This window comes from Homalodisca vitripennis, chromosome 4 (assembly GCF_021130785.1).
Source record: "Homalodisca vitripennis isolate AUS2020 chromosome 4, UT_GWSS_2.1, whole genome shotgun sequence".
NCBI classification, from domain to species: domain Eukaryota; kingdom Metazoa; phylum Arthropoda; class Insecta; order Hemiptera; family Cicadellidae; genus Homalodisca; species Homalodisca vitripennis.
The window spans coordinates 182,903,670-182,924,741 of record NC_060210.1 but is presented as its reverse complement, the minus strand read 5'-3'; the positions used below and the strand labels follow the sequence as shown (position 1 = coordinate 182,924,741).

Here is a 21,072-nt window from a genome sequence, read left to right as displayed (position 1 = left end):
ATATAGATCAAAGTAAAGCAGTTTAAAGCTCCTAGTTATATGAATACATTACTCTTAAACATAACTATAACCAAGGCCTTTACGATAATTTTGTAGTTCATATTAAAGTATTGTGAATAGTAAAGATGAAAAGTATTTGAAAACTATATTAAATATGTAAGGAAAAGGTAGGACAGAAAAGGCAATTTCTACTAACTTTCAATATTGGACGTTAATAAGGCGTGGTTTTCAGCCCGTTAATTTTCAGCCTACTACAAAACTTCCCTTTTATAAAGTTGTATTACAAAATATTCCGTGTACTCGGAACCATTCCATTCAATGAAGAATATTCCATAATATTGTCCCCAATGGACTGTTCAATATATACTCTGTGTAACCTCTATATTATAGTATATTAAATCTGAAACTGTGTACCTGTAAAATAGACACTCTATGTAGCACTAAAACACTTGTAATAATTAAAATACAAATTTATTAATTTATAATACACAGTAAGTTAATAACAAAAACAAATTATACAAATTCCATTACATTATATTATACCATACCCTGCCATCATAGTGCGTCTTAAATAAGTCTTTTGCATGCCAAGTAATATACATCCTTAAATAGCTTAGTGACAGTTTTTGTACAAATAATATTTACTCTAAAAAGGAAATAAATTAAATACTGTAGCGATTTAATTACAACTGAAATACACTATTAGAATTGTTATTGTAACTTAAATTATAATGAAAATATTTTAGTATTAATCACATGTGACTTATAGCTATCACAGATTTTCACTTGAACGTGATGAAATTTGTGTTAAGGTAAACATAAAATATGCTAGTATACTTAAATAAGGATATCATTAAAACCAAACTGTGATTCATATAACAAGTAAATTAATCAGGTCAGTAGACATAGATTACAAACTTAATTTATCCCAAAGCTAGTCGTGTTGGTATAGCTAAACTATTCCCTTATCACAAGATAAACCATTAATGAACTTTTGAGTAACGTAAGGCCAAGTTTACAGTAAGCTTGTACCATTTGAGACAAAGTAATATTATTTGATACTAACCATCAAGAAAACAGAAAACAGGAAACAGGTGAAGTATTACTAGTTATACTGAGCGAGTATCTTTCTGCACGATATCTCAAGAAGTATCAGACCTATTGAATTGAAATTTTGCATAAAGATTCATTTTTATTTAGGCAACGTCGAGTTGGATGTTGTGATACGCGCATGTGACTGCATGGAATTTGGCTGAGCGTTAGGGAATATTACTCCATTAGTATTTCGGGTAACTTTGACGGCAAAGAGAAATTTTCTGACTAAATAAATCTGTAAACAAATAGAGTATAATTATATGAGATTTTAACTTTTACCACAGTAATCCACGTAGTCTGCATTCTGCATAACCTAACATATGCATTATCACCACTGGGCGAGTTGGTATGTTCACTTGTATTATTTAACCCAATAAGCTACCTAACTTAATTAATAGAAATGTGAATGTATGATTTAGGTAGATATTTCTCAAAAGTTTACATATGTGGACTTTAAATTTTGCATTAAACTTCATTTCTACCTTGGCAAGAATTACAGTAGTTCTATGATGCTGGATTACGTAATTTATCAAATCATAGAAGTTGGCTGAGTGTCTTTCAAGCCTATCACTCTATAGGCTGACATTTTTTGTCAGCTGGCAGATTATAACATTTTCTTTTCTGTGTGTCTGTCTGTCCACTGGACATCTCAAAAATGAAAGGTGTTAGGGCCGCGAAGCCTGTTACACGACACGTGGTGGGGTGTACTCCTATCTCGTTTATATACGCAAAGTACCATATTGAAAGAGCTATGATCGGCAAACTCCCATACCTTTGAGCTGAGACAATCTCCTTCTGATAGGTATGCAGATACCTTTTACGGAATGGTTATTTAATTCAGTACAACATACCAGATTTGAAATATTGCTATGGTTATCGATTTCCCAAATAAGGTTTCCCTGCAAACTATTTCCCTGAGGATAAGGATTACGCCACTAAATTTTTGAGATCGAACATATTTTTTGAAATCGTAATTCAAAATATACATAGTAAAGTAAAGTAATGCCTTATTTTACAAAGCAAAGTTAGATCTAAGAAGCCCTCTCTAACACCTGGGAACGACAGCTTAAAGGTGACTCCCGAACCACCACCATGGTCCGAACGGGTGGACTACTTTCAAGGACAGGATAGTTCAGCGGTTATCCATCCAAGCAGCAGCCACGCTCGATGTTGCTTGATTCGGTTATCTCACGATAACCGCCGTACCCGCTACACGTCACCGTTGATTTTTTTATATAGGTACTAAAAATAACGAATATATTTTGACACTGCGTAGTGGAATTTGACGGAGTAGTTTTTTGTCTTTATGTGCAATCTTTGATTTCTTAAAGTTTTCAAAGTAGTAAAAATGTAGTTTTGCTTCAAAGAATCTTAAGTTTAATCGATATCCACCAAACATTCGTAACTAGATTGGTTTTCACGGTTTTTAAATTCTCAAATGGTACGGAGATTCACGGCTTTGATGTAAAGTAATACCCTAAAACAAAGTTCGAACTCAACAAAAACAATACATAAACCTATTTACAGTATTTCGAATATTTTTAAAGAACTTTTTATAAATATTACAACATTCTTCAACATAAGCATTAATTAGGTAACATTTTTCTTTAAAAATCTATTGATGTAGGCTATTCATAAAAAAACTGTTTTTGAATAAAAGTCTAGTAAAGATTTACGGTAAGTAGATTCAAAGTTTGATACTCGTATATCAAAATATCATCAACTCTAACACTTTTTACTAAGTCAAAAGGTACGTAAGGCCTGTCCACTTCTGAAAATCAGTTTGAGTCCCACTGGTACACTTCCACTTTGACGTTCACTCACGCGCTGGACGAATAATGATGTCTTTCAGTAATCAAGAGTCAGTGTATGTTGTCACTCAGTCACCGCTAACGGAACCCTACAGTTGGAACAGTTCCTCGGGATCGGCGACTGGAGGCCGGTGCTAGAAGCAGATCCCCACTCCTGGAGGGGGTGTGACTTGGGTGGTGGTGGGGGGCTCCGTGGCCGCGGGTCATCCGTAGTAGTAGTCGGCACTGGACATGCTCAGGGGTGTCTCTTCCTTGTATCTGATAACCTGAAGATAACAGTGAGCCTTGTCAACTCGTAGTACAAGATAATTGGTACTTCTGTATATTCAGGAGCCCACTCTGTCCCTATCTACTACTTGTTAGTATTCAAGTTGGTTTAAAATAAGTTCTCATCAATATTTTACTAGTAGTACCAAGGTTAAAGTTCACCTTTACGAGCGCTCACGTGGTCTGGGCTTGATTTTGGTACTATCTCGAGGAAAGTTTTCTTTTTTCGTCAGAAGTGCAGGTAGGAGCCACCAAAGCCCGCACTGATGGCTAGGGACATTTCCGTTTGGTACTTTCCCGACCTCAGATCACGCGCCAGATCGTCCAACGTGATCTGACGTCAGAAAAGTAGGACGAAAAACATCCCTCGTGATAGTACCTAACGTCAAGCTCAGATAACGTAGGCATACGTAAATTTAAACTTTAACTTTTTCTGTTTATAGTATGTACGTATGTATATACCTACTTATATTGTCTATTAAATACATAGTAGATAGGGACCGAGTGGTTTCCAGATAACGCCAACATACAGGTTAGTCTATATAACGTCCATAATTTCAATGGACCACACAATAAAAAATACTATATACCTGTATACTAATACAATAGCTATACATTAGTTATATTTTAGCCGATTTCTTGAAAAATAGTAGTATTAGTTCTTTCTTAAAATGAAATTTTTGAAATATTTGAACCTTTTTGAGTTTTTATTTTTATTAGATTGGTAAATAAATGTTCTATACGTTTTGATCGGAAATACATTTTAAAAATAATTCCTGTCTAAAAATTCATAGCATGCATGTTATAAATTATATAGCCTATAAGATACACAGCAAAATGACGTAGATTTAATTCTGAATAAAAATAATAACAAGATTAACTCATCAAGAATATATTTTTTTACAAAATGCAAATAAAGTTAAATCAAAACTATGACCTAAGAAAATATAGAAACAGTTTCTCTAATTCTGTTCATGTTTATTATTTTGACTTATTTATGAAAGCCTTTAAAACTCTTAAAGCCTTAAAAGTAAGAATGCAGTACTTTTGTACGGTAGAATAAAAAGTGTATATAACAGAGTTGTTAATAAGAAAAAACCCCTATCACCCAATCCCCCCGTCCTTTTTTAAGAGTGGCATTAATCTAGGCGTCGTTGACGATTGGTTTTGAATGTGCCAAATTAAAAAATTATTACCTAAGATAAAGTTATCATGTCATATGTTGAACCCTTTTGATACACTTCCGATTAAAACTCTACCAAAACTAGCCACAGTAGATTAAAATGTATTTCTGTCTTAGGAGACATTCTTCTATCGATTTGAATAAAGACCAGATTGATGCTTTCACAAAGATATTGAAGCTTTTAAAACTTTGATTCTAGTTCTATTTTATTAGTTTTGAAACTTGCATAACTTTCGGCTGATTTAATATCTGAAGAAATACAGTTTAAAAATAAAAACCATCTATTAAAGTTTTTCTCTTATAGATAATTGCTATTAAGTAAAATCAAGGGGCAAAGTCTGTTGCACTTTTATTGCGATGAAACATTAAATAAGGAAGTACACCTGTTAATTAGATATACACAATATTTTCTAATCTAAAGCGCCTATAAAAGGCTGACTCTCATAGTACCTCACTATAAAATACATAAGCAAGTGCCTAAGGAAAATATATGGATTATATACATTAATTTTAATATTTGTTTACTAACTTAAAAGACTCAATGAAAATTACAAATTCCTAATTTTATAAGAGATTTATTCAATGAATAGAGGCAGTTTGTTGAATACATGCAGTAAAAGATAGTTACTAAAGATCACGACATCGTTATATAAGCAAAGCATACACCACCGTGTGATTACTATGAAAGTTTTGTTTGAAAAACGTGCTAAAAAGGTTATAAGGTCAAATGTTAAGAACTATATAATCCCACAACTATATAAGACGGAGCTGATTTATTCGTAAACAATCTATAGGAAATACTCAAGGAATAACAGTGGGTAAAGCACCAAACCTTGAGGAACTACTTGGTTAACTCTCAGAAAGTTTTCAAAAGACTGTCCCAAATCTTAGCAATTGGTTTAAAAGGATGAGTACTTTGTTAGCTATCGAACGATCGTCTCTACCGTTGATGTTTTAAACATAGGACATATATAACGCATATACTCTGTTTTAAACTCTATGGATATATCGTTGACCTTACAGCTAGGACTAACCTCCTGTGGTGGCGTGTGATGGTGTGGGGTAGGCAGAACTGTTATTGCCGCTGAGGACGTTAGGTCGATTTCCACATCACCGTCCTCTGAGTAACCCTTTGTTAAGGCCTTGTCCACCGTCCTCCCTCCACGACGCCGCCCCCACCACAGCCTAGCAGCCACCAGCGCCACCAACAACACCAGGCCACACGCAATTGCGAACACCAGACCTAGTATTACTCGATTCCGAGTCTCTGGAACACATACAAAATTTTTTACCACCAAACTACGGTAGAAGTATATTACATTACTTACGATATAGTTTTCCAGTAGATTGGACATAGTAAATAGTACGCGGACTGTCATACAAAAATATTTGAATATCCGTGTGAATCACTTAGATTAATGAACCTTCAGGATGAATGTCGGTTTTTCATTTTGTATAACAATAGCCACACATTTAATATCCTTTAACACCACCGAATATCAGCTTGACCTCAAAAAGAGTTTTTTTTTTTTTAAACAGTTTATTGGTTTCAAATTAAAAATAGTACTCGAAATAATAGAAATGGATGGATTCCATAGCTCTTAAAATTTAATATGTACGCTTAGAAATGGATAAATAATATTTACCAAATTATACCAGTAGAACCAATATGTCTAATAAACTAAATGGCTTGTATTCTCTATTATAAAACACACTAAAGTTAGAGTCATAAATATCGCTATCACTGAGTTCTTAAATAAATATCAACTTTAGTTTTCGATTCAAACAGTTTGTTCATCGGCTTAAAAACTGAGTGTGTAACACGCCACCCCGATATAATGCGACAGCCCTTGACAAAAAGCCCGCCAGCTCCATGCAAATCCCAGTCGTCATGAAAAATGTATTAGCGGAACGGGAATATAAGCGACGCCAGCGGAATTATATTTCAGCAATTTGTCACACTCGTGTTGAAATTTCCGTTTATTGCTTTCCCTAGATGTCTACTCTCTAGCAGACTCCCATCCTTTATGTGAATGGAGAGGGAGCGATCCCACTTATGGGTATCTTTCACTGACACTTTCAGTGCAGTCTAGATACTCTCAGGCAGACTTCCGTTTTTTACAAAGATAGAAGACTAATGATCCCACTCTATCCAACAATATCCTTCACTTATAATTTCAGTTTAGCCCACAAATTTCCTGGCTTATTTCCATACACTGTAGGGACGAAATACGTATCTTTCAGTGGCATGTATAGCAAATTACTTCTCAGGGGGGCTGACACTCGGGTTTAACTTTTATAGTATAAGTATAAAATAACCCCCAAAACGAGATCGATAATCTTCTCCCACAAGTTTTTTGAGCTTAAAGATGTCATAAATGTGTTCTAAGAGCTTAAAGCAAACTACTAAGAGCAGTTTTAAATGTTGTCTTTCAAATATCGGGGGGGGGAAGGCTTGAGCTTACGTATTTTATAATGCTACTCTACAAAATAGAGAATGTACCATTATACACGTTTCACTCGCCTTTTCAATAGAGCTATATATTTACTTCAGTTTTTATAAGATTAGAAACCATAAGAATGTATTCTAGTTTTATTTATCATTCACTGACACTTAAATTTCTACCTACATACTTTTTACATCATACTCATATATTTTATATGAAAGAGTCACAACATCCATTGGAATATATTGTAACAACTGTATTCGTTGTGTATAAATATTTGAATCCCACATGAAAACACACAATTCACAAAACAATACATACTCAATACTTCAAACACAAATTAATAATTTTTAAAATTAAAAGCACGTTGTGGAAACCATTATAATAGCTATTATAGACTAAAAGTGTGAAGAATTTCTAACTACATGTAGTTTACCCTGAAACTGCTGGTCTCCCCGTGTCTGGTCCGCCGTGGCCGTGGCGGGTGGAGCGATCTGCCCACCCACACCACTCCCGTTGTGTCGCCCCCCGGACACTGCCAGCTTGGGGGACTCCGAGTACACGTGGTTCTCCCTCAGCGCGTTGTCCACCGACTCGTAGTCCACCTCATAGTCTGGCTCACTACGCTCGTCCTCCTCCACCTGGTCATCCAGCTGCTCCCTCAGAACTGTCTTCGGCACTAGACGTAACAAAGCAATAGTTACATCTCGAGAAGAATTCAATATCCACCGACTCGTAGTCCACCTCATAGTCTGGCTCACTACGCTCGTCCTCCTCCACCTGGTCATCCAGCTGCTCCCTCAGAACTGTCTTCGGCACTAAACGTAACAAAGCAATAGTTACATCTCGAGAAGAATTCAATATCCACCGACTCGTAGTCCACCTCATAGTCTGGCTCTTTATGCTCGTCCTCCTACACCTGGTCATCCAGCTGCTCCCTCAGAACTGTCTTCGGCACTAAAGGTAACAAAGCCATAGATACATCTCGAGAATAATTCAATATCCACCGACTCGTAGTCCACCTCATAGTCTGGCTCATTATGCTCGTTCTCCTCCACCTGGTCATCCAGCTGCTCCCTCAGAACTGTCTTCGGCACTAAAGTTAACAAAGCCATAGATACATCTCGAGAAGAATTCAATATCCACCGACTCGTAGTCTACCTACCTCATAGTCTGGCTCATTATGCTCGTTCTCCTCCACCTGGTCATCCAGCTGCTCCCTCAGAACTGTCTTCGGCACTGAAGTTAACAAAGCCATAGATACATCTCGAGAAGAATTCAATATCCACCGACTCGTAGTCCACCTCATAGTCTGGCTCATTATGCTCGTTCTCCTCCACCTGGTCATCCAGCTGCTCCCTCAGAACTGTCTTCGGCACTGAAATTAACAAAGCCATAGATACATCTCGAGAAGAATTCAATATCCACCGACTCGTAGTCCACCTCATAGTCTGGCTCACTATGCTCATCCTATGATTTAGAGCATTTCACATAAAAATGAGAGCAGATAAGAGCTTTTGTAAACGTCTGAATGAAAAATAACTGTCGCTTTATCATTAGAATTACAACTTTGATAAAAAACTACAGTAATGGAAATAATAGGTTAATATCATCTTCGCACAATCACATATTCTATTACATAAAAACTGTTACAAAATGATACGATTTAAATAATGGAAAAGAATGTTTTAATTATATGCGTAGCAAATAGTGAAACAACGTAATTAATAATTTAGTCTACTGACATTTTTATTCTACATTTACATTTCCAAATGGAAAGTTAGACGTATATAAATGTCCTATCTAGTCTTCTTAGTGCTAACTTTTTATTAACAAAGATTTTGGACCTGCATTATTGAAGAAATGTCCCAATGGCTTAGGCCATTTACATTTTTTTGTTGGTTTATTAACATACTTAGAATCACGTTATAATGTACAATCATGTAGCACGTTATAATAATATATAATCTACGGGTATGTGACACAATCTACTCACCACAGGTGTAGACGACCTTGAGGTAAGTCTTAGAGAGGTGGTTGCACGGGTTCCCAAAGGTTGCGGCGTCTGCGGTGAGACTACACTGTCTCATCCCGTGACATATCTGCATCACTGTCTCAGTAGCGTAAGTAGCTAGACATGCTAGAACATTCGACATCACTGTCTCAGTAGCATAGGTAGCTATGGCTGGCTACAAAATTCAAATTCAAATTACAGGACTGCTACGACTCCTGAATGCAATACGTATTTAATAAATTTAAATCCAAACAATTTTTTTTACAAAACCCAAAAGAAGTAAAAGGAAGAACAAATGTTTTGTCCTTATAACATGTGACATGTGACAACTGTTTTTCCATACAGTGCAACACTAACCAGATGATATAAAACCAGCAATATTTCGGAAAAGCAAAATGGCCAGAGTTCGCATTTAGAGAATAACTTTCTAATGTAATAATGTTCATTGTAATGCCAAATTATTTTTTGTAGTTATTATTTTACAGTGTATTTGAGTAAACTAATAAAAAACCAACATTTTTTTCAGATGATTTTTTTTTTAGAAATCGATAAAGTGATAAAGGAAATCAATAACTTTACGTTTCTGTAATTTGATTTCTTCATGGTGGATTGCTAAGCTAACATATAACTGCAACCTTCGGTGGATTCTAATAAGCTCTTAATTCAGCTATAAGGAATTATATAAACATGCACCTCCCGAGAAATTCCGAAAGTCAAAAAGTGTATTTTAAAATATTTTAAATGTTTTAATTAAAGATAAAACTCTCTTTGCTAGCATTATAACTTTAGCAGGAATCAAAATCTTGCACTTCGTCATTTAAATTTGACTACCTAACAAATGGAAAATACCAGAGCTTGATGGTTAGCCAGTGACAATTGACACAATTGCCGATGTACCGCTATAATCCAATTGTTTCATCATCACTACATTGGTCCCACAAATCGAGCTGAGCACTAACAACCCCCTGACCTGAGTCTATAAATATTCATGCTTGTTGTTAACAGAATTTGCCAGGTGTAACACTGCTTATGACATGAATAACGATTTATATTTTCTTCCCCATTATAACATCAATTACTTAATAACGAACTGTGCATTTTAAAATAAAGCTTCAAAAAATCTCCCATGTCAATGAAGCTGAGTAAGAAATATATTACGATTAAATAAACTAAATAAACATTGAACATTCCCACAATATTGTACACCAACAAAATTCTTTAAAAATTTGATATAAATAAAAGTGGCGTTAATGCACATCCTTGCGTTCTTTGTAGTCTCAGATGTCCTAAAAGTTAAATGGTCTTTACTTAAATATTTGTAACAAATTAAGCATTTTATTTACATCTGTGGCCTAATTGTATTTAAGTGACCTAACATTAGTGAAATATTTTACTTAAGAAACTCGAAAAACATTTCTGCTGTCTTTCTGTCTACAGGGTATATCGTATACAAATTGAGCTATAGCATTTGGTACGAAATGGAAGCTTAATTTTTATATAAGAAAGCCTATTACTCAGAGCTGTGACTTTCTGTTTGCCTCCAGGACGCATCTGGAAGTATTTTTGTTTTTTATTCCAAAAAGATTGAAATTTTTAAATTCATTTCCATTTCAGGAGTGCAATATCAAATGGTTGGTGGTGCAGGTACTTTTGTGGAATAAAAAAAACGAACAATAATATTCCCTACTCTACCTAATTGACTGAAAAAACAATTCACTGCTAACTTTAAAATTTTAAATTGGTTTTCATAGTGAAACCACTTGTATCCTAGTTATTTCTATTTTAAATTTAAATACATTTCAAACTAATAAATTATTCATTTGAAAATCAACTAAAAATTAATCATTAGGAATTGCAGAACGTCCAGCTCTTTTCTGGAGCTCTTACTATCTATAAAAAAGAGGGAATCCCTTGTTTAATTCAACAATAGGAGACTTACAAGACTGCATGTGAAAAGTACAAGAGTTGGACAAGAAAGGGAGGACAAGACTTGAAAAGGAAAAGAATGAGAGGTATCTTAAAGGTTATAATAATAATAATTCATTTATAGTATTTCGACAATAAACAGTTTTATAGCAAAAGTCAGTTCGATATTATTAATTACGATTCTTAACTATTTGTTATTGTTACTCTCATACTCTGTGCGGCCAAGTAGACGACCACCCGGGAGTGCGGGTTACAACTGAGCTGAAGAACAAAGGACGAGAGTAAACGTAGGGTTTATACTCACTTTCCTCCCTGACACCCTGAGGTTGCGGGCAGCGGACGCTCTCATACTCTGTGCGGCCAAAGCTGGCTGAGTAGACGACCACCCGGGAGTGCGGGTTACAGCTGAGCTGAAGAACAAAGGACGAGAGTAAACGTAGGGTGTATACTCACTTTCCTCCCTGACACCCTGAGGTTGCGGGCAGCGGACGCTCTCATACTCTGTGCGGCCAAAGCTGGCTGAGTAGACGACCACCCGGGAGTGCGGGTTACAACTGAGCTGAAGAACAAAGGACGAGAGTAAACGTAGGGTTTATACTCACTTTCCTCCTCCCTGACACCCTGAGGTTGCGGGCAGCGGACGCTCTCATACTCTGTGCGGCCAAAGCTGGCTGAGTAGACGACCACCCGGGAGTGCGGGTTACAACTGAGCTGAAGAACAAAGGACGAGAGTAAACGTAGGGTTTATACTCACTTTCCTCCCTGACACCCTGAGGTTGCGGGCAGCGGACGCTCTCATACTCTGTGCGGCCAAAGCTGGCTGAGTAGACGACCACCCGGGAGTGCGGGTTACAGCTGAGCTGAAGAACAAAGGACGAGAGTAAACGTAGGGTTTATACTCACTTTCCTCCCTGACACCCTGAGGTTGCGGGCAGCGGACGCTCTCATACTCTGTGCGGCCAAAGCTGGCTGAGTAGACGACCACCCGGGAGTGCGGGTTACAACTGAGCTGAAGAACAAAGGACGAGAGTAAACGTAGGGTTTATACTCACTTTCCTCCCTGACACCCTGAGGTTGCGGGCAGCGGACGCTCTCATACTCTGTGCGGCCAAAGCTGGCTGAGTAGACGACCACCCGGGAGTGCGGGTTACAACTGAGCTGAAGAACAAAGGACGAGAGTAAACGTAGGGTTTATACTCACTTTCCTCCCTGACACCCTGAGGTTGCGGGCAGCGGACGCTCTCATACTCTGTGCGGCCAAAGCTGGCTGAGTAGACGACCACCCGGGAGTGCGGGTTACAACTGAGCTGAAGAACAAAGGACGAGAGTAAACGTAGGGTTTATACTCACTTTCCTCCCTGACACCCTGAGGTTGCGGGCAGCGGACGCTCTCATACTCTGTGCGGCCAAAGCTGGCTGAGTAGACGACCACCCGGGAGTGCGGGTTACAACTGAGCTGAAGAACAAAGGACGAGAGTAAACGTAGGGTTTATACTCACTTTCCTCCCTGACACCCTGAGGTTGCGGGCAGCGGACGCTCTCATACTCTGTGCGGCCAAAGCTGGCTGAGTAGACGACCACTCGGGAGTGCGGGTTACAACTGAGCTGAAGAACAAAGGACGAGAGTAAACGTAGGGTTTATACTCACTCTCCTCCCTGACACCCTGAGGTTGCGGGCAACGGACGCTCTCATACTCTGTGCGGCCAAAGCTGGCTGAGTAGACGACCACCCGGGAGTGCGGGTTACAACTGAGCTGAAGAACAAAGGACGAAAGTAAACGTAGGGTTTATACTCACTTTCCTCCCTGACACCCTGAGGTTGCGGGCAACGGACGCTCTCATACTCTGTGCGGCCAAAGCTGGCTGAGTAGACGACCACCCGGGAGTGCGGGTTACAGCTGAGCTGAAGACTGTCGTCTTGACATGCCACCTTGCTGCGAAACTCATCTGTACATCATCGTAACTTGGTGTAAGAATTAGGGATATCAAAGATGTTTACTTATACTAAGTATTATTGATTGGTCACAATATAAAAATGGCTCAAAGATTTTTGTCTCACATACTGTCCCTCAAGTTTTTATTTATTATTGGAATCCCTTGTTCAAAATCCAAATTAAAAAAATATTGATATAAATTAATCTTCTATGAACATGTGACATTTTCAATTCTGTAAATACTTGTTGCTGAAAAGACTACTTTAAAATATCTTTCAATGATTCGACTTCACCAGTTTCAAAACTAAAAAAATAATAAATGAGATAATAATGTTTGAGTCGAATTAAATGAAATTCTATTGAGCATGTAGCCTGTGTATGTTCACACGCACGCACGCGCCTAACTTATCCAAACTAGAAGTCTTCGAAAACACACCTAGTTCGAAAATTGAGCTAGGAAAAAGTGACCTCGTGTCTAGTACATATGTTTGATATTGAATCAAGAAAAAGATAGTTACCTAATTTAACCAAATTCCTTAAAACTATTTTTTTACAGTTAAAACAATGAGAAGAAAGAATACCGTACATTTAAAACCAATATTGAAAGGGACATTATTATCTCCGAAAGTTATTTATTATTTTACTGACATGGGAAATATAACGAATCTTAAATAAAGTTTATCTCGCATCGGTGGAAGGGTAACAAAGAGAACAAAATGATTTGTTTACAACAGTAAAGTTGTCAGAAATATACAGTTTTGGCGGAATGAAATCCTAACAGCTCAAACGGTGCAGAAGAAACCGATACTACTTTCTCCAATATCATCCCCAATGCTTCGATACCCTTTTATTACCTCACCTCATATCTTCTTTATCCATGGCCATATTCAGTCCTTTGTTTCCTCCTCTTTCCGCGATAAAGCAATGTATTCATGCCGTTTTCGTAAATTTTCGATCTCAAGAAGCATGTGTGCTTACTTTGTGTTATAAAACGAGCAAAAGGAACTTAAAGAACAATTTCGATATCCTTAGAGAATATGCCTTTCAGAATGTTTTCTCAATTTATTTTTCTCTTTGGGGATTACTTTTACACCAATAGAAATTGTATGGTTTATACCATACGTCTACTAAGGTCCATTTCCACTTTCTTAGTACATTATCTAAATTATAGAAGTTTTGCGAAAATATTTATATACTAATACAATTTATTCTATACCAAAATAATTAATTTTTTTATGGGAATGAAAAATGTTAAGAAATAAAATTTAAGACCCGTATGAATCGAAAAGTTCGTTTATATTTAATGAGTTCCTAGATTTTGAGATTCAGATTCAAACTAAATCCAGAGTTTTTTATTTCAAAAATAAATGATAGTAATAAAATATTTACATGTTACCCCAAAAGTGTAAGATGACCCTTACTAATTAATTACTTTTAATAGTGCAAAAATCATTAAACCTATTAAACTTACACGTATATTTAATTACAATTGTTCCCAAAGTTTATATCGTTATAATTGGATGTACTTTTGTTGTTTTTTTAAACACCACTTAAAGTGTTATTTACAAACCAGATACAAAACACACTGTACTTCCAGACAGCCTATTAGAATTTGGTTTATTTTGGCCATTACAATATCCACTTCTTAGCATCTCATTGACAAAAAAGAATTTGTGTAAGAACTGTTTTACTCACATGGACGGCATTTGTAGGCTACTTCGATGTACTTGCGGAAGCCGGGGCAGGGATCTCCGCCGAAGGAGTTTGGAGATGCGTGGAACTTGCACTGGCGCTTCTTGTGACACGCCTCGACCACTGTCTGCAACAGAGAATACTGGACCTTCAATTAGCAACCGATCTCAGTCTTGACAGCACTTGTTGTTTGTATCCTGGAAACCTGTGCCAGATCCGCAAATAGGTCTTGCAAGCAGTGAAAGACCTACAGGATGACATCAAGATCCAGATCAATCATCGTATACTCAACTGTTGAGGGGAGGTGCAGCGTCTCTTTCCATTTCATTTTTTATATTATATATTTTAATTAAACTGTTTGGAAAATGTGGGCCAGTACTTTATAAAATAGTAAATGTATTGGACGTATGTTTAGAGTTCCTACACTTTTATATAATTTAATTATAAATCGTTGTCCTCTTCTAGAAACCTACCAAATGTGGTATAAATTCATCATATAAATTCCTAGAGTGAAACATATTTAAAATATATTAATCGTGCAGGAAATCAGTTGAATAATAAAACTATACATTTATTACAGTTACAAATATTAATTATGTAATTTTAATAACAAGTAAACGAATTATACAAGAACATTACATTTCCAAGACATGTACGGAACCGTTGAAGTCTCCGGCTGTCTTTGAGGCGATCACAACTATCTCAGGAGTTTACGCTGTGATTAAGATTAAAATTTTCTGCCTTTACCAAATTAACACAAGCCTTCTCTATGTCAACTTTGAAACCAAAAATATATGCCATATGATTGAGAATAATATTATTAGAAAAAGAACACTACATATTGTAATACCGTATTGTTATGAGTTTCTCCGATGGTTTGTGAGTGTCTGCCCTTCCATTGGTTCCCTTGAATATAAGCTGCCTGTAAGTATAAGTACTGAACATAATCGTAAGAAACCTACAAAGATTTAGGAGTAGGACTGGTATTAGAAAAATACTACATTCTTTCGATTTCGTAAAATTAAGTAGAATATTTACTTCAAATTCGGCCTGATGTTAATATAAAATAATACATACTACTAATTAGTGGCATTGCTTAGCAATGAAATGTCACAGTGCAATTAATTTTCGAGCGGTACCTTAAAAATGTATCATTTAATTTTTTATATGTATTGCTTTTAAGATTTAGAAAGCGGAGCACGCTTCTATTTTTTGAAAGCTAAAACCATTATTCTTATTAATTCCATTAATTGGAATAGAATTGTATTTTGTCGTGCCTATTATCAAATATTTGCTAGGATACAATCTATAGAAGTATATAATTCTGTTATAAAGCATTTTAATACACTTCATTCATTTGTTGTAGCTATTCTCTTCCGTGGAATACCTTATGATCAATCTACAAACGCCGCACCGTTTCTCAAAACTTATATAAATTTTACATAAAATCTGTTATATATTCTTTCCTATAATATGAACAAAAATATATTTTTTTGTAAGAAGTATTACAGATATATTTTCTTTCTTTGTAAAGCTACAGAAGCAGACTAATTATGCCGTATTTTTGATGACACACTAGTTACTACACAAATATTGGTACCTTAAGTCTACTTCTTAGGTTCCATTGTATGAACGTTAAAAGTGGTCCATAGCTGAAAAATAATATATTTCAAGAAAACCCATACTTCAGTAAAGAATCCCATGCCATATAATAAACTCAGGCATCTTAATCAAGTTAGTTCAAGCGTGAACGCAGTCCAAAATCTGAAGATCGAGGACCCGAGATTGATCGGTTCCCTTCTAAAGGCGGACGAGGGGGTAATCGCTCCCGGAAAGGGTGCTTACGGTATTGGAACTACTTTAGCGCCACATAAATCACAATATCAGCTCCACGGCCTATTTACTTATTTTTCGGGAAGTCACCAGCACATCAGCATGATGTCCGTCACTACGACGTAGAACCTTCAATGCGCACGTTTTGATGTTCATGAATTAGTTAATTACACTTAATAATATCCAGCTCATACACTTACTTAACATTTATATTTTAGTCACAAGACATATATATTTCAATTAGCTAAATACTATCATTACAGTAATTATAATAGAATTCGACCTCACCAACCCGACAGCATGTGTAACTCAACAATTTGGTGGTTTAATTAGATATCAATGTTTTCAGGTATAATTTTATAGCGGCGGTAGATTTTTACAAACACAGGTGTTTTTATCTTTTACCGAGTATACTTCAAAATACTATGTTGAAGAACGGATTTATCTTGAAGGAGCCAGTGAACCATTTGGAGAAGAAGAATTCGTCGCTGTTATCAAAGATTAATGGAGGGATAGGATAAAAGATTACTCTGGGAATGACAGAAATTTCCACAAACATGGCAGTATATAGAGTAACACGGGTCATCTGCAATGGACATTCTTTTCGTTCATTGCCTTCACTGCGAATCTTCCAGAAGTCGATCTCTATGAACGAAACAACACTTATCAAGACATTTGTTCATCATGTTTGAACCAATCATTATTTTATTTATGTAATACTTTTGCATTTCGTTAGTTTATTTTGGATATAGGTACAATAAAGTAATGGCAATAAAGTAATAACAATATGTTATTTTAAATATTGTATCTATGTACTTGTTGAATGAGAGATATGTTAATAAAGCGATATGTGACATCATAAAGGTTGTAGTTATTTGAAGTATTTCCTTTAATTTTAATCGAGGGTTTCAGGTTACTGAGCTTTTACAGTACTCTGACTTTTTAATTCATTTGTAAAGGACGTAATTCAGCATATGGTATATAATTACTAAATGAGGTATTATGAGTAAATTGTCATAAGAAGGTGCATCACAGTTCCCACCACCATGTTAAATTTTAAAGTACAAAGCATTATTTTCGTGCAGTAGTAAATTATCTGTAGAATTGATAGAAAAGCATTTATAGAAGTTAATGAGGTTCTCCAAAAGATTTCAGTTTAACTTCAATTATCCTCTTCTGATCTCATTGAATATTGTATCCCTGACGTTGAATATTAAATCCCGTAACAAAGAATATTAAATCCTTGAACAATTAATTTTGTACCTAGCACGTTATTCAATTCTAGTGTTATCTTTATAATTGATTCGTTTTCTGTTTTGTCCCATGCATGTTTTAACTCAACCATTTGTTAATTTTATATTTAAAATTAATATACAATAATACAGTTATACATCCGATACTTCCGCTTTCTTTTTAAGCTTTCTTCTTCTTGATGAATAAAAATCCAAATGACTAGGACATTAATACGTTCAATGAGTGGACCAATGCACCATTAAAGGGAAGATGAACATTTCTATACAACAAAGGCTACTTCGAGACCTTTAGTTTGTGCTGAAACATTATTACTATACAGAAATACCTAAAAAGTAGCAAATCAGCCCACGAACGATGAACTTAAACAGGAATTAAGTGGATTTCCACGCGCGCGTCCATTAAAAAATGTTCTGAAAAATTTCAGGTCATTCGAAATGGTTTCCTCCAATTCATATGTAAGTTTTGCATATGTAAAACTTTGTATTTGCATCCATGAAGAATAGTATAAGGAAGATCAGCAAAGCGTAAAATAAAAGTATTTATTTTTAAACACTTAATGGAAAAAATTAAATGAGCAAGGAATACATGCGTATGACAATACATTGCAAGATATGCCTCTCTTAATCATGCATCCTCAAACCCATAAATCATTGAGATTAACTTCATAGAACTTCGTTGAGTTTTAGAGGATAGTAATTTATTTATGAACAAATTACAGCAAAGTTGACGGACAATCAAAAGAATCAGCCATTTCTGACAATACTTTATTTGCAATATCTTGACATCAGATTAAATTAATAATAGTTAACTTCAAAGATTTGCACCTTAGGGCGTGCATGAAACAAAGAGAGAATTTTCAGAATATTTTTATTGAATTATTATTACAATTATTATTACTAACACTTTTCTATTTTAATTCTATTATAATCCTAAAGTTTATCGTGAATATATGTAATATTTTTCTGACTTGATTATTTTAAAACTTTATTAAGTAGTTAAAAGTATCTCGCACTTTTAGAGTTTAATAGTTTATATTTCATTAGAAAACTTAAAACTTGCTTGTATTTGTATTTATTAGTACTCTACGTTGAGGGGTAGAGATGGTTTGGTGGCTCTAACTCTGCCTTTGCAACAAAAGCAATTTCATTTTGGTTTATTGTTTGAAAATATATGGACATTAGTAGCATGTGTTTTCTACGAAATCCTCCAAGAGATACAATTTGAAAGACATTTAAAGGTCTGAAGTGCGATCGGTCATTTTAGGCGATTAATATTTAATTATTAAAAGTTTACTTCGAACACTATTGTGAGAACAATACAGTGCAATTTCCCAAAATTTGAAATAATACTAAAATATTCAAACATAAACTCATAACATCTTCTAAAACAGTCAACTAATATTTAAAATGTGGAGAGTATATAGCATGCGTAGCATTTTTCCAAAACATCCAGATAAAAATAATTACAATTAAAAGAAACGATGTGTATATAACGATCTCTAAACTGTAATGTAACATACGAAATGTGCAACAGAGCTAACACAGACCAGGTATAATACGTGCAGAGGTTTTGAACGAGAAAAATAGAGTAAAAAGCAACAAGAGGCTCTTGAATAAAGAGACCCTTGAGAGAGACTCACTTTTCCCCAGGTCCCCTCAGGCGCCGCCTCCCACTTCGTCTGTAAAAGAAGACCAAATCAATTTTTACTTAATTTCCAGGAGATTCTATCTCAGTCAGCGGTTGTATTACGTGTTTTCGGTTTATACCTGATACACATTTTCCTTTTCAAATGTAACAAATATTACTTTCTTATTTTTAATAATAGTTCCATCAGCATTTATTGTCCAGTAACTGAATATACCTATATTTTAAGGATTGTTCCAGATCCCTCGAATCAAGATAGACTGATAATAATTTCGATAGCCTCAGTATGTTTTGCTGATTCTTTTATGCTAAATCCAAAAAATAAGTATATTTTTTATTATAAATCATATAGCGTCCCTCACTCAATGGAATAAATGTGTGCGTAGTTCCAAATTGCTGCTACACGTCAACTTTGGTATATTTATGCAGTTCGGTGTGCCCACAACTGAAAAATTTGAAATTAGTCACTTTTTTACTTTTTATTGCTTTTAGGAACTAAAGTAACTCTAAACCACAAAGGTCGGATGAAATCCGATATAGACATGGGACTGACACAAAATTTACCATTAGTATCTATAGTGTAAGGCGTTTTATAAGTACGTTAAACATTTCTTCTAAACGTTGCGTTTTTCTGAGCATTTTTCAAGTGACTACTTCTTTTGGTAGGTTATGGATGTATGTTTTGCTCGGGGAGAAACATTCGTTTTGCGTCACGCAACGTCACGTCACGCTTGTTCGCTCTGTATCCGCTAGAAGCGTGACTAATTTGTATTTCTTATTTCGGAAATAAAAGATTGTAGTGAAAATTAAAGTGACCCAAAAATAGATATGCAGTAATAAATTCTACATTGTCACTGCCATTATATTCTAAAAATGAAATTATGAGTTTATAATAACAGAAATAAGAAATCAGATTTCTGAAATAAATCTTGCTAAATATCTTGTCGTTACATATCTCGTTGTACCTGTGTTTTTATCGTTTGACATTGTTAAATTTAATTTATCTTTTAAAAATTCAGTTAAAGGTTTTGACGTTTCATCAGCAAAATTTATATTAAAATCTGATTAATGTCATTTATTTTTAAGTGAAAAGAAGAATGATAAGGCTCAATGTAGTTGAGTAAAAGTTATAATTATAATCATCATAAAGACTAATTTTCTTCGAGGATTAAATTACACAACGGCTTTGTAAGCTAAAAATGATCTCATCAATTTATTTTGAACCCTTTTTTAAGATTTCATCAGGACGAACTTGTTGTGAACTGGAATATGAATCAACTAGCCGTGCTGAAATTCATTTTAGAATCCGATAAGCTTAAACACTGCTATTTAATTATGCAGAACGTTAATCAATTTACGTTTGATTCAATGATAAATAAATTAGAGGTTAGTAGATTATTCAAACCAGTATTTAATCATATATTTTAGTCTGTGTTTGTTTTTATTCACAACCCATTATAAGAAATAGTTACATCTATCGGTTAGTTCCGCTACTGCACTTTAATTTTTTACAGGTTGATATACCTGGAATTTTACCAGACAACTCGAAACATGTTTTGTACAATCACCTAAATGAAAGACACTTTTCTAAAAAATCATGAATGGTTGTGTCTATATGCTATAGCACGATATGTCAACCACAAAGAAAAATCACCCCAAACAATAAAATTAGTGGAAATATCCAGTTTTACTGTGCTTTTTGAACAAATCCGTTAATAAACATCACTGAGACTCCGCAACATAAATATACCTAAAAACTAAAATATTATTTTAGTTTTGGTTTCAAGGGTATTTTTATTTCACACCTCAAACGTTCCTTCATTTTCAAATTCCAATGGATCAGAATGATTAAAATAGATCAATGTTCGATTCCTATGGTAGGTTATTCGAAAGAGTTGCTAACTCAGCAACACAAATTCCGGAATCGTTGCTAAGTCTCTTTCCTCACCAGTTTGGTTGATAAATTAGAATT

At 35.2% G+C, this 21,072-nt stretch overlaps 1 protein-coding gene across 5 annotated transcripts in view; it reads right to left on the bottom strand.

Annotated features, from left to right (window-relative positions):
- Positions 1 to 454: 454 nt before the first annotated feature.
- The window catches only part of LOC124360743 (protein eva-1 homolog C-like), a 615,881-nt gene continuing 595,263 nt past the window's right edge, over positions 455 to 21,072 (bottom strand). For 2 of the 5 annotated variants that reach the window (XM_046814606.1, XM_046814604.1), the window contains exons 3-10: positions 19,096 to 19,134; positions 14,373 to 14,511; positions 12,541 to 12,690; positions 8,800 to 8,943; positions 7,548 to 7,621; positions 7,240 to 7,408; positions 5,391 to 5,623; positions 455 to 3,172 (exon numbers count right to left, since the gene is read on the bottom strand). In XM_046814606.1, the coding sequence (XP_046670562.1) occupies positions 3,110 to 3,172; positions 5,391 to 5,623; positions 7,240 to 7,408; positions 7,548 to 7,621; positions 8,800 to 8,943; positions 12,541 to 12,690; positions 14,373 to 14,511; positions 19,096 to 19,134 (1,011 nt within the window). In that variant the 3' untranslated portion in view covers positions 455 to 3,109. Of the gene's footprint in view, positions 3,173 to 5,390; positions 5,624 to 7,239; positions 7,409 to 7,547; positions 7,622 to 8,799; positions 8,944 to 12,391; positions 12,471 to 12,540; positions 12,691 to 14,372; positions 14,512 to 19,095; positions 19,135 to 21,072 lie in introns of all 5 variants that reach the window. The other 3 variants (XM_046814605.1, XM_046814607.1, XM_046814608.1) reach the window with 3 other exon arrangements.